Consider the following 14,848-nt stretch of genomic DNA (forward strand, 5'->3'; position numbering starts at 1 on the left):
TAACTTTTACAGGATTACAAATTATTTTGAAAGCGTCCAAAGATGTATATTTAAAGGAAGGTGTTCTTTAGGGAGCCGAAAGAAATGCACTGCAATAAAATTATATCGCGTTAAAAATTGAATTCTTGCTACTTGTTGAGTAAAGGGGTATATTGTGTTCGTCGGAAAGTATGTACAAGTAGGAAGAAGCGTTTTCGACTTTTAAAGTATATATATATCCCCCCATGTCCGTCTGTCCGTGTGAACGATATGGTCTTCTAAACTATAAAAGCTAGATTTTTTTGTTTATCAATACTTACCCACGATTGTTCAAATCGGACTACTCATTAAAAATGTTTGCCGACGTAATGTAATTGCCATGGGTGGCGTCCTGTAAACTTTTAAAGCTAGAAAAAACTTTTATAAACATTGTTGTCTTGAAATATAACGTTTTCTAACTTCCTTTAGCTAAGTAACGGGTATCTGATAGTCGAGGCACTCGACTATAAAGTTCTTCCTTGCTTATATTTAACAATTTTAAAAAAATATTCCTTACCCGTTCGCAAGCCATTTGTTATACCCGTTACTCGTAGAGTAAAAGGGTAAACTACATTCGTCTGAAAGTATGTAACAGTTAGGAGGAAGCGTTTCCGACCCCATGAAGTATATATATTCTTGATCAGGATCACTAGCCGAGTCGATCTAGCCATGTTCGTCTGTGAGATCTCGGAAACTATAATAGCTAGGAAGTTGGGATTTGGCATGTAGATTCTTGAGCTTCTTGCGCAGCGCAAGTTGTCTCGGCAGGGTGCCACCCCCACTCTAAGCCCCAAAGTTATAGCCAAGTAATAGTCAATACCTTTTTTTGAATATTTTTGGGAGATATTCTGTCTTGACATGTCCTTTTTCCTAATGTTTTTGAATGTGTGGAAGGCGTTTTAACCAATTCTGCTATATGCACACTGTGCTCTCGATTTTCAATAAGTTTATCTTTTTAGCTCTTTCTGTTTTTGGATTCATGTATAGTTTATTTTTGTTGTTGGCTTTTTTATAATTGAAAGCCAACTTTCGAACAGGCTCTCTACGTCATGCTCTCTCTTTCTATGCTCCCACTCAGACACATGGGCAGCTGGCGTTTCCTGCAGTGCACTTCCGATTGCCGCTAGCAAGTTTTATATTCAATTAAAAAAAGCCAAAAGAGATGAGCGAGATGGGAGCCTGGGAGACGGAATAAGGTACAAGGGCAGGAAAAAGCAGAGGCAGCAAAATTGGCAATTGTTAAAAAAATGCTTGTATGTAGAAGCGGCGGCACATGTTGCCCGTCCGTCGACAGGTTGAGCTGAAGTTCACAAACCCTTCAAAACCCTCTGCAAACAACACCTCCGTTAAAATATGCACCGAAGAAAAAAAATTTAAAAATTTAGGATGTTCAAATGACCTGTGAACGCTATGATCTCGGAATCTATAAAGGCTAGACAGTTTGGATTTCAGATTGAGATTGCCTGGTTTCTGATTATGCGCAAATTTGTTATCCGAATGTAAGGCCGATAAGGCCTCTGGTAAGGCCGATCAATCTAGAATGCGTACCCTACATACTTCATCTGTAGTATATTCATAATAATGTTTACATACAAATTTAAATAAATTACATTATAACTGTATGCTGCCTTCTTATTGAGGCATTTCAAATTTACAAAATGCTAATTTTAAAATTTTTTTAAGTTGGGCTTATAATGTTAAACCTTATTTTGAAGAATTTAAGAAAAAAGCGTAAGCCGAAAATATCATTATATTGCGTGCTGACCACTGCCTACAAGCTAAATTTAAGAAAAAGTGCTTGAAATTGAACCTTAAGAGAACACTTATAAGAACAAGAATTGAATACCCGACAACGCAGTATAAATATTTTCGCCATCTGCATAAGTTGAACTTTAGGCAGTGCTTGAAATTGAACCTTAAGATAACACTTATAAGAACAAGAATTAAATACCCGACAAGGCAGTATAAATATTATAGCCATCTTTATAAATTGAACTTTAGGCAACGGATAGAAATTATTGAGGGTTTCACAAAAATTTAGGGTTTGGAAACCCCTTATAACAGTTGTCGATGACTTCAGAATGACTTTGCCTGTTTTCCAACTTCAAGCTATACTGTGGAATTCTTTTATACATATCTTTATTTTGAAGTGTTTTTATGTTTCCCTCGATATATTTAGTTCTTAAGAAACTATTTCCTTTTCTTTTTGTCCTGTGCATGTTGCCAATTCTGCTGACACTCACTCAACCATATGCACTACTCTCAACGGAATCCTCTGGCCGTACATTCTGCCACTTTCGCCCATATACTTTCTCCCTTTCCGTCGCTCTTTTGGCCAGCTTACAATGGCGACGCTGCGGTCAGCGTTTAAAAAAATCATCAGCAGGAATAAGAGCAGTAGCTTGGATAAGGATAAGGAAAGAAAAAATCGCACGTTTTAATGAGAAAAGTTTAATTTTGTTAAAGTTTCATTTTGAAAAATATCAGTGCAAGCGCAGGTCAAGAAAGGAGAGGGATGTACAAAGAGAACGGCAAAAGCGGAGGGCTATGAGGAAGACAAACAAAAAGCCAAAACAGGACATCGGTAGTAGGGGTCGTGGCTAACTTAAAACCACTGTTAAAAAGCTCAAAAACAACACAAGTTTGCCAAAGAGAGAGACAAGGCACAGAATGCATGCTGTCAATAGAGTAGTACGCGTAGAGCCAGTCATAACACTATGGGGCCAACTGCTCTTATGTTGGCCAAATTTAATTATTCACTCACTTTAACAGATATAAACTTGAATCTTTGCCTATACATATATATATATGTGGGGGACTTCTATTTTGATTTATACAAGAATAATCCTTACAATCCTTAACTGCCAGTGCACACTAGAGGGATTTTCTATACTTCAGGTTATTGTCTACATTATAACACAAGGAAGAACGCTATAGTCGAGTACCTCGACTATCAGATACCCGTTACTCAGCTAAATAGAGATATGCAAGTAGAAAAGCGAGATTAAAATGCGCGACCTACCGGCGGTATACAGATTTAAGCGTTATGGGCGTTAGAGTGGGCGTGGCAAATTTTTTTTGGACCAATCGATAGGTTTTTATCCGGATGAACGCTGAGATCTCGGAAACTATAAGAGCTAGGCTATTGAGATTAGGCGTGCAGATTCCTGAGCTTCTTACGCAGCGCAAGTTTGTTTCAGTAAAGTGCCACGCCCACTCGAACGCCCACAAACTGCCCAAAACTGTGGCTCCTACAGTTTTGATGCTAGAGTAAAAATTTTAACTGAAATGTATTGTTCTTATCAATACATATCGATTGACCCAAAAAAAAGTTTGCCACGCCCACCCTAACGCCCATAAACTGCCCACAAACTTCAAAAAATCGTAAATATGAACGTGGATATCTCGAAAACTATCAAAGATAGAGAATTGGGATTTCAGATTTAGATTCCGTAGCCTTATACGCAGCGCAAGTTTGTTACGCGAATATGCCACGCCCACTCTAACGCCCACAAACCGCGAAAACCTGTGACGCCCACAATTTTTATGCTAGATAAAATTTTAACTGAAATGTATTGGTCTCGACAATACCTATCGATTGGTCCAAAAAAAATTGCCACGCCCACTCTAACGCCCATAACGCTTAAATCTGTATACCGCCGGTAGGTGGCGCATTTTAATCTCGCTTTGCTACTTGCATATCTCTATTTAGCTGAGTAACGGGTATCTGATAGTCGAGGTACTCGACTTTAGCGTTCTTCCTTGTTTTTTGATGAATTTAACGAGTAGATGGATATTAATATGCAAAACAGAATCTTATTTAAACTTTTACAATGCATGCGCAAGACAATCCTTACAAACCGTTGAAAGCGATTGTGACCATTAGAATGAAAGCTACGGAATCTAAATCTGAAATAAAAACTCTCGAGATCTTCTAGTTTTCGGGTTCACATCGTTCACAGACAGACATACATGGCTAAAACGACTCGGCTAGTGATCCTGATCAAGAATATATATACTTTATGTGGTCGGCAACGTTTGCTTCAACTTGTTACATACTTTCCAAACAATACAATATACCATTTTACTATACGAGTTACGGGTATAAAAAAAGGTTCGTTGGCCCCATAGTGGCTAGTAGCAGGCAAGCGAAAGTGGAACAGAACTTACCTAATGAAGTTATGCAGGTATAATCGCACTTTGTCATCGGAAACGCCCGTGTGAGCGTCTTTTCTGCGAGTGTGTACTTTAGCCATTTTACCTGCTATATAGGTTTGCGTGTGGCATGTTCCACCTTGGATATCTATAAATTTTGATAAAATTGCTACTTTGGTTATGTTGTTTTAGTTCGTAAACGAAGCATAGTTCGAAGTATAATTTACGTTTTTGGGAACATTACATTTCAAGAACCAATTCAAGTATATTGAACACATAATGATGATGAACAGACAGACGGGCTAGATCTACTCGTCTACTGATGCTAATCAAGAATATGTATATTCCTTATGGGGACGGAAACGTCTGACTGAAATAATTATACCCTCTGCAACTTTTCATCTTTTGTGAGAGGAGAGTGTGCAAAGGCGACTACTATATGGGCATTTCCACGGATCGCGAACGTACGTTCGTACGCAGTTAGTGCAAATAAAACAAGAAGAACGCTATAGTCGAGTACGTCGACTATCAGATACCCGTTACTCAGATAAAGGGACCAAAGGGAAATGGAGATATGCAAGCAGCAAAGCGAGATTAAAATGCGCCACCTACCAGCGGTATACAGATTTAAGCGTAATGGGCGTTAGAGTGGGCGTGGCAAATTTTTGTTGGGTCAATCGATAGGTATTGATGAGACCAATACATTTCAGTTAAAATTTGTTATCCAGCATGAAAATTAAGGGCGTCACAGGTTTGGGCGGTTTGTGGGCGTTAAGGTGGGCGTGGCAAACTTTTTTTTGGGTCAATCGATAGGTGTTGATGAGAACAATACATTTACATACATTAAAAAGAAAACAAACGTTTTGTGATTTTTATACCCGTTACTCGTAGAGTAAAAGGGTATACTAGATTCGTCGGAAAGTATGTAACAGGCAGAAGGAAGCGTTTCCGACCCCATAAATCTGTCTACCGCCGGTAGGTGGCGCATTTCAACCTCGCTTTTCTGCTTGAATATCTCCGTTTCCCTTTGGTTCCTTTAGCTGAGTATGGGGTATCTGATAGTCGAGGTACTCGACTATAGCGTTCTTCCTTGTTTTTTTTGCTGATCGATAGCATTTTTTTAGCTCTTTGCTTAGTGTAAATGATGGGGTTTATTGAGCGATAATTTTGATAATATTGGCAAAAAACATGCGGTCGCGAACGTACGCAAAATGGAAGTCGACTTGGGCTTAATCTAGTAAAATGCAAAAATCTGCGAATTGTGACGGAATATTCTAAAGCAATAACTTTACTTTTAAAATGGATTCATGTAGGTTTCTATCGAGTCTATTTCCAAGGAAATATCTCCTTTTTTTTATTGAATTAAGTAGCGGTACCAAACGAACGGGTCGCGAACGTAAAATGCCTTAAAAAATGTAGCTAAAAATTATAAAAAGTAAATTTTTTCAGTTTTCATGGAAATTTCTTCAAAAACAAATGAAATTGACAATGGTTCCACTGTTTTATGAAAATATGGCCATTTATTTACGAAAGTACGCAAAAAATACGATGATTATGAAGATTTTTTTATTTCGGTCCTGGTTGACCGTTTGACGGATAGCCGCAGAATTGAAAATCTGTTGTGATCGTAACGAATGATGCACTAATCGAAAGGTATCACAAAAACCTTAGAAATCTTAATTGGTTTGGGGGAAAGAGCGGTGAAAGTGTAAAAGTGAAAATTTATAACATTTGAGCTGTGGTATAGCCGATAAATGCCTCATGTTATTAGCCTAGTTTTATTCTTACTGAAAATACGCGTCGAATGACACCTAAGTTGTTAGAATCCGATGTTCAGAGGTTATTCCAAAAACAATATTTTTGGAGACTTTCCATAATCAAAATGTTTGTCGCTTTGTTTGTGGGTTTGTATGAATCCTTTTTGGTGTTTTCAACGAGTTTTGGAAAAACTCGCTAGTTTAACGGGAAATTCAAGAAAGCTAGATTTGAAACGCTTATAGTTTCTAAACAAGAGAGAACACTGTAGTCGACGGCCTCGACTATCAGATGCCCATTACTCACTTAGCCAAAAAGCGCCACCTATTCGTTCATTCCCATCGGCTGCTTACAAGATTTCACTAACACGCCACAAAACGTGAAGCCTAGGTGGCGCTTGCGAAATTTCGAACACTTTCAACATTTTTCTCATTCATCACGCCGCAATACAGTATGCTGGTTAAGGCAATTAGCTGTACGATTTTAATGAAGCATACCGAATGAGAAAAATTTAGAAAGTATGTATATTTAGTAGATACATTTTTGTATGTTTATGGTGCGATCAGCACTAGTTATACCCGTTACTCGTAGAGTAAAAGGGTATACTAGATTCGTCGGAAAGTATGTAACAGGCAGAAGGAAGCGTTTCCGACCCCACAAAGTATATATATTCTTGATCAGGATCACTAGCCGAGTCGATCTAGCCATGTCCGTCTGTCCGTCTGTCCGTCTGTCCGTCTGTCCGTCTGTCCGTCTGTCCGTCTGTCTGTCCGTCCGGATGAACGCTGAGATCTCGGAAACTATGGGAGCTAGGCTATTGAGATTTGGCGTGCAGATTCCTGAGCTTCTTACGCAGCGCAAGTTTGTTTCGGCACAGTGCCACGCCCACTCTAACGCCCACAAACCGCCCAAAACTGTGGCTCCTACAGTTTTGATGCTAGAATAAAAATTTTAACTGAAATGTATTGTTCTCATCAATACCTATCGATTGACCCAAAAAAAAGTTTGCCACGCCCACTTTAACGCCCACAAACCGCGAAAACCTGTGACGCCCACAATTTTCATGCTAGATAAAAAATTTTAACTGAAATGTATTGGTCTCGTCGATACCTATCGATTTTTCCAAAAAAAATTTGCCGCGCCCACTCTAACGCCCATAACGCTTAAATCTGTATACCGCCGGTAGGTGGCGCATTTTAATCTCGCTTTGCTGCTTGCATATCTCCATATAGCTGAGTAACGGGTATCTGATAGTCGAGGTACTCGACTATAGCGTTCTTCCTTGTTTTTTTTAATCTCGTTTAATGGTTTTTTGTTTGATATCAGAAGTTTTTGAAAAATCCATTAATTTCTTAAATTATTTTACCTGAAAATACTATTCGAACGATTGATATTTCATTTATCTGCCTATATTTTTATATATTGCTAAGGAACCATTTAGCTCAAATTTGTCTAATTGAGACTATTAGATTCAATTTAATTTAAATTTAAAATTCATTTTTATTATTTACAAAAATTGTTATAATGTTTTCATTGCCAAATCGGTGATGCCTACTTTTCGGCAAAATTGCAGCGTGCACCGTTAGTTGTTCTTACAAAAAAGTTTTAGTTTTTGAATCTACCTATCTATTTAACGTGACTATTTAGGACAATGAGTTATATTTGGAAAATTGAGGATTCTCAAGCATTATACACAAAAAATGAAGTATTTCGTGCTTGAACCAAGTACTTTCGGTGTCGAAACTTCGCCAAGCGTGAAAAATACAGAACCCGAGAGCAAAATTCAGCTTTCAAGCACAAATATTCAAGACCAAAAATACTAGGTTTTAGAACAATCAAGTATGAATAATTCTTAAATCTAGTCATATTTGCAATAAAAACAAGAACGATTTAATAACAAAGTATGAAAGTTGCAGGCATGATTTAAGGACGAATATTTATTAAATCAATATACATACATTGTAAATTTGAATTGCATCCTTATGCTAGTAAAAGAAATAAGTATTGGATACTGAAATAAACGAGATGTACCCAAATAATATTAATATTTTACGACTTGCCGCTCACGGTCATAAGCGCTGAGTAATTTATGCGCCTTATATACCGAACCCTTTCAGAATAAAGAGTTCAGAATTATTAGAGTTGACAGATAGTGAAATCCAAAATGTGCTCAATGTGAGAACTTTTTCAACACAAACGTTCTTAAATGGTAAGCATGAAATCGTTCTTAAATTATGGCTGTTTGTACTTGATTTTAGCACGGTGGATTTTTTCCTGAGTGTACAGTCTCAAATTAAACAAGAAAGGAAGTTAACTTCGGCATGTTTGAATACCCTTGCAGTTATAATTACTAAATTTAATTCGAAATTCTGAAAAATACAAAAAATGATTTTCCCAATAGTATAAGATAATATGTCAAAAAACACCGAAGCTATAATTTGTTTTACATTATTTTTCCACCAATTTTCCGATCGTTCCTGTGGCAGCTATATGATATAGTCGACCGATCTTGATAAAATGAAATTCTAAATTCAAAACTAATTAAAAAATGTTACTTCCAAGCATAGCTTGTTAAAAAACACCAAAGAAATAATTTTTTAAATTTTTTTTCCGATTATTCCTAAGGGAGCTATCAGATATAGTTGTCCGCTCCGGCTGGTTCCGACTTATATACTACCTGCAAAAGAAGGAAGACTTTTGGAAAAGTTTCAGCCCGATAGCTTTAAAACCGAGAGATTAGTTTGCGTAGAAACGGACGGACAGACGCACATGGCTAGATCGACTCATCTAGTGATGCTGATCAAGAATATATACACTTTGTGGGGTCGGAAACGTCTCCTTCACTGCGTTGCAAACTTCTGACTGAAATTATAATACTCTCTGCAAGGGCCCTTATTACTGGGCTGGCAGATCGTTTCGAGAACCGTTTTAGGTTCTTTGTGAGATTTTTTGGGTGCAGTGTAAGTTTGTTATGGTAAGACGCTATCTGCTTTGATATTTTATCTTTAAGCGGCGGTATGCCAAGTTACCTGTGGATGTTTTCGGTCCAAACCCACTATAGTGACCCAGTGATTGTTCGCAAGATTTTCAATTGTGAGCTCTGTAAATTATCAATGTTGCTGTTGCTTGCGTTCTCCTAAAGCTGGGAGCTGTGAGTCCAAATGGCGTTCAGAGTGGAATTGTAGAGCAGAGCCTAAAGGTCCAGACACAGGAGAGATCGAGAATTTATAATCCAGTGTGGGCTGCTACCCTTAAGTTTGAGATGTATTCAATGTGTTAGACGTGTGTCGAAGTAGAGACCAAGATATGTTACCTGTATCGGGGGGCACGATTGTCTGTTAAGAGAAAATGTTATATGTTTACATTTTTGTACATTCATTTTTATTTTCCAGTCTGATTGCCACTTCTAAACTACCACCAGATGATCCGCTAGTTGAGCTGTTGCTCTAGTTGGGCAACTCGAGCGGTTCAGGATTGCGGTGTCGTTAGCAATTATGGAAGTAATTAGCTATTCGTTTGTAGTAATTTATGCTGTGTACAAATTTACAGAGTAGGGCCCATTGCGCCTTCTTGTGGAACTCCAGTTTCAATGTTAGACTGGTTGGATGTTGTTGCATTGCATCTCACCGCGAATGCTCTGTGGTAGGGGTACGACTGAAGTAATTTTTGAGTGTTATCTGGCAGTAATGATAAGATTTTATGCATAAGGCCGTTGCTTAGCTAATAATCTTTTTTATTAGCTGTTATGAAATTAAAGAAATACGAAAATCTTGGCTTGGTTTAAGTATTGGTTAACATATTATAAGCGAAAGATGTCAATAGGCGAGAAAGGAGTGTGTTTCATGTCGCGAGCAAATTCGTACTACTTTACAAGAGTTAGCCACTTCATGGGAGGCAAGTTTTCATCCTTGACCCCCCCCTTTGACCAGGACTAAGTCATCGACGATCAGGCCAGGCCTTGGTGTGGCCACTTGGAGCGCTGTTGCAGCAGTGTCAAGTATTCTGCCTTCCATCGGGCCCAGAAGATCTGCTGCATGTAAGCCACGCGTTGCTACCCATCTAGGCGATTGAAGTTAGGACTGGTCACCATTTAAAAAGTGAGCTGTTACCACATCCAGGTCAGCAGAGTTTTGTGAAATCGAGACTACGGGTCAAGAATTAACTACTGCAGAAAGAGGGCACATTAGGGTCCGCAACTCATTAATAGCTTGAACAAACGGCCAACACCGTGATAGAAATGATGCTTAGCAATCTTCACAGCCGCTTCCCAAAGATCACCAAAGTGATGTGACCTCGGAGGAATAAAGCATTAATCAATGGATTCCGATAGGCAAAAGTCCAATGTAGCTTTCTAGTGATCATCGCTGAGGAACAGGCTTCTTATTTCAAGCATCTTAGTGCGCTTGCCAACAAAGTTGGTTGCATAGTCATGGAATTAGGATCGAATTATGCCAAGTAGTAGTAGTAGTTATGCAATACAATTATTCCTAAGGAATTGATACAAAATTCATTTTATTTTAAACAAAAATTACTTGGATCTACGCTATTTATTTTAGCAGTTCTCAGAAAATTTACAGAACTTCGATCGCTTCTAGTGTTAGCCCTTTAATAACAGACATTGGAAAACGCATTTTATGGCAGTAAAAACTGAAACTTTTAAGTGTTGCCATTTTCAAAACTAAAGAAATTTTAACTAAATTTTCGACTGAATGCCGGCACATATCTCGACCCACCCGCCCCCTTTTCCGCTCACCTTTTTGGCACCTCATTCACTAGTTTACGGCAAACTGAGAGAGAGAAGTTAAAAACTATAAAGATCTGACCCGTTCGGTGGATAAAATGGGGATAAAAGAGGGGACAACTGAAAGAGCAGCTGCTGCGAAACTATTTCTCGAACAATTGTACGAAGTTTTTAATTAGTGTGAATGACTTTCAACATTGCGTTGCCGTTCGGACCAGGCTCAAACTGAACATGAAGGTGGATCTGGAGCTGATGCTTTGCCTTCACGGGAACTGGAAAAGTGGAGAGCGGGAAATGTATAATGGGGGAATGTGGAACCTTGAACGGAGGGCGAAATGTACTGCTTCCATAATATTCCTGAAAATTCGTACCACTCTGTCGAGCAGCGCAAGAGAATGCAGTAAAGTTGTCTTTTGCATGAACTTGCTCAGTCTCTTATCCACGCCACTATTTTTCCCGCCCACTGCGGCCCATCACATGTACTTTTGTTTAGTTAATATATAATGATGTGCTAATAATGTATGAGTATTATTACCTTTTAAAATCTTTTTAAGCGAAGGCGGTCTCTCGATGCTTAATATGTATTTTATTTAAAAAGCAGACGTAGCTAAAGCATTTTGAGGGCATAAGAGCATTTTAACAAAATATATCAGAGCGCTTTAGTAATTTACAGTAAAAATAGGGTATATTGTATTGTTCGGGAAGTACGTAAGAGGTAGACGAAAGCGTTTTCGACCCTTTAAATTACATTTGTATATTCTTGATCAGAATCACTAGCACCCTAAAGTAGAAAATAAGTATACAGATTCTAGAGGATCTTAAGCAGGCTAAGTTTGTTTCAGCGGAGTGTCACACCTACTTCGACGCTCACAAACACCCATAACTCTAAAGTCTTTCTGACACCCACCGTTTTAAAAATTTAGTTTCAGTGTTATTTGAAATTAATCACAGCACTAACTAAGTTAAACAACCCTTGGCATGGTCATTAGTACCGCTACAGGCCGGTAGGTGCCGTGGCGCTAGCATCCGTTGTAAGTGCAGCGCCCCTGGAATTATATTTTATTTGCTTTTTTAAACAGAGTAACGGGTATCTGATAGTCGAGCAACCGATTATAGCATCTCTTATTGTTCTACAAATTTTCTTTAAGTAGATTTTCCCTAAAAACTTGGCATTTTGATAACAAATATTTATCTTTTGTTTCTCCAGACCTGACGTCTACATCCTGACAGTCACTCAGATGCTCCAATACATGACCGACCCTAAGGAGCTGCGCGACGTTAACCAAATCGAGGCGTGGAAATGCGACAAGAGCGTGGCGGTGGCACCAAAGCCCTGCAATATCTGGCAAACGTGTGCGCTACCCTTTAAGATCCCCGAACAGAATCTGACGGATACGCGCTATATGGAGACCTGCCGGGAATGCCCCAATGTCTATCCCTGGCTGGGCGATGCTGGCGGAACGGGTATCGCTGGTCGGGATAATTATATATTTAGTGGCAGTGGCTCGAATACTGAACCAGAAGACGATTCTCAATAGAAAAGAGCCTGTCCCTTTACTCTTTATTCCTCTTTATCGCTAATATTATACCCATTACTCGTAAAGTAAAAGGGTATTTCTTTCAAATTGAGAAAATTATTTACAGCACCAATCGGTTCATATTAAACGCAAATGTTGGAAATCAAATGGATTCTGTCGGTTATTATGTGTCCATCAGCTTATAAGCCATTTTAAAAGATCAAACGTAAAAAGCCCAATAAAAACAAATCACCGGTGTGAGATCAGGCCCGGTACTACATATGCTCCCCTATGTTTCATGTCTGGAGACACTTTCTTCCTACGCTAGCAATTATAGCACTAAGTTCTCAAGCTGGAAATTAAAATTCATCTCAAAATGTATCTAAAAAATTTGACTCGGCCATTAAAACGCCCACAAATCTCAATTTCTGTGGCGACAACGACTTTGAGGTTGATTAAATTCAAGTGAAGTAAAATGCATTTATATTTGTGGCGCTCGCACCAATTGTGTTTACCGAGCCAAAACAATATGCACAGGCATATTTATTTTGAATTTGGTCAAAGGAGTAACAGGTATTAGATAGTAGAGGCACTAAACTACGGCGATTCAACTATTTTTATATGCCTTATTTCTTATTTTTTTTACTGTACTCTCATTAATTTAGCACACATGTGCCAGTCATTTTGATGCAATAATGAGCTGCTGCCTTTATATATCAACTCTCCGTCGTTTATTTTTCGCAGTATATTTCTCTAATAGTTCTTAAGCGAAATTGTGTCAAATTGTTCTTAGTTTTTAAGCGACAAAATATTTGTATAAAATCGCACTTTTGTTTTGAATAAATAGATTATTTTTCTAAACATTCTTAGATGTTTTTCTATTAGTGTTATGCTTTTTGTACGAATAGATTTGTAAAGACACATCTACATACATTTCCTGAGTTCTGGATTAAAATAATCTTTATTTTTCAGAGTTCTCAGGAAGAAAACTATTATAAGATTCATATTTTATACAGACAGAGAAATGTAATACGATTAATTTTTAAGTTCGCCCGTAAACTTCTATAATAATGAAGTAAGTCCAAAGATTTCGTATTCAGATTCAATCATTTTTGCTATGTTTGTCATCTATCGCGGTTTTTAGTCACATCAAAAGGCCGTTATCTTTCAAGCCGAACGGATTTCACATTTGCATTGCCTGAAACCTTATGCATGAATACTATTCAGCAATTATGTAAACATATGTATCAGAATTTAATAGAAAACAAGAAAGGAATTTAACTTCGGCAAGCTTAAGTTTGTATACCCTTGCAGATATAATTATTAAATTTAAAAATACAAAAAATTATATTCCCAATAGTATAAGATAATATGTCAGAAAACACCGAAGCTATAATTCGTTCCTATGGCAGTTATATGATATAGTCGTCCGATTTTGATAAAATTAAATTCGAAATTCAGAACTAATTAAAAAATGTTATTTCCAAGCGTAGGAGGTTATATGTTTAAAAACACCGAAGCTATAATTTGTTTCATATTATTTTCCCACCAATTTTCCGATCGTTACTATGGCAGCTATATGATATAGTAGTCCGATTTTGTTTAAATTTAATTCGAAATTCAAAACTAATTCAGAAATGTTGTTTCCAAGCTTAGGAGGTTATATGTTAAAAATCACCAAAAATATCATTTTTTTAATTTTTTTTCCGTTTATTCCTATGGGAGCTTTAAGATATAGGTGTCTGGTCCGGCTGGTTCCGACTTATATACTACCTCCAAAATATATAAGACTTTTGGGAAAGTTTCAGCCCGATAGCTTTAAAACTGAGAGACTAGTTTGCGTAGAAACGGACGGACAGACACATGGCTAGATCGAGTCGTCTAGCCATGCTGATCAAGAATATATATACTTTATGGGGTCGGAAACGTCTGCTTCACTGCGTTGCAAACTTCTGACTGAAATCATGAAACCCTCTGCAATGGTATAAAAATAAAAAAAAATGTTCCATGTTCCTGTTGTCCATACCGACATCTTCTATCTTGAGGACGCTATAATAAGACCCAAACGAGATCTAAGCCAGAGAAATCTAACTGGGCTTTGGCTTATTTCGATGTGTACTTTCGACACATGATGTCCAAATCGTGGTTAAATTTCAAAACTCACAAAATTTTTCACAGAGTTTTCTGAGAATGTTTTTAAAATAGACTGTCCAGTTTTTTAAAAATTCCGAAAAAACCTTTACTAAAAATTACGTTCAGTAAAAACGAGGAAGAACGCAATAGTCGAGTACCCCGACTATCAGATAGCCGTTACTCAGCAAAAGTGACCAAAGGAAAATGGAAATATGCAAGCAGCAAAGCGAGATTGAAATGCGCCACCTTCCCGTGATCTCAATATATGGTTTTGCGATTTAAGCGTTATGGGCGTTAGAGTGGGCGTATTAAACTTTATTTGGATCAATCGATAGGTATTGATGAGACCAATACATTTCAGTTAAAATTTTGTATCTAGCATGAAAATTATATGTGCCACATGTTTGGTCGGTTTGTGCGCGTTAGAGTGGGCGTAGCAATCTTTTTTTGGATCAATCGATAGGTATTGAGGAGACTAATACACTTCAGTTAAAATTTTTGTGCTCATTACCCCCTTGTCCCGCGGCGT

General features: G+C 37.8%; 1 protein-coding gene across 1 annotated transcript in view; it reads left to right on the forward strand.

The window, feature by feature from the left end:
* The window catches only part of Cda4 (chitin deacetylase Cda4), a 78,085-nt gene extending 65,034 nt beyond the window's left edge, over positions 1–13,051 (forward strand). The window contains exon 8 of the mRNA XM_017071649.4: positions 11,877–13,051. Within this exon, the coding sequence (XP_016927138.2) occupies positions 11,877–12,207 (331 nt within the window). The 3' untranslated portion in view covers positions 12,208–13,051. The remainder of the gene's footprint in view (positions 1–11,876) is intronic.
* Positions 13,052–14,848: the final 1,797 nt, after the last annotated feature.

The sequence above is a fragment of the Drosophila suzukii genome, chromosome X, assembly GCF_043229965.1.
Source record: "Drosophila suzukii chromosome X, CBGP_Dsuzu_IsoJpt1.0, whole genome shotgun sequence".
NCBI lineage: Eukaryota > Metazoa > Arthropoda > Insecta > Diptera > Drosophilidae > Drosophila > Drosophila suzukii.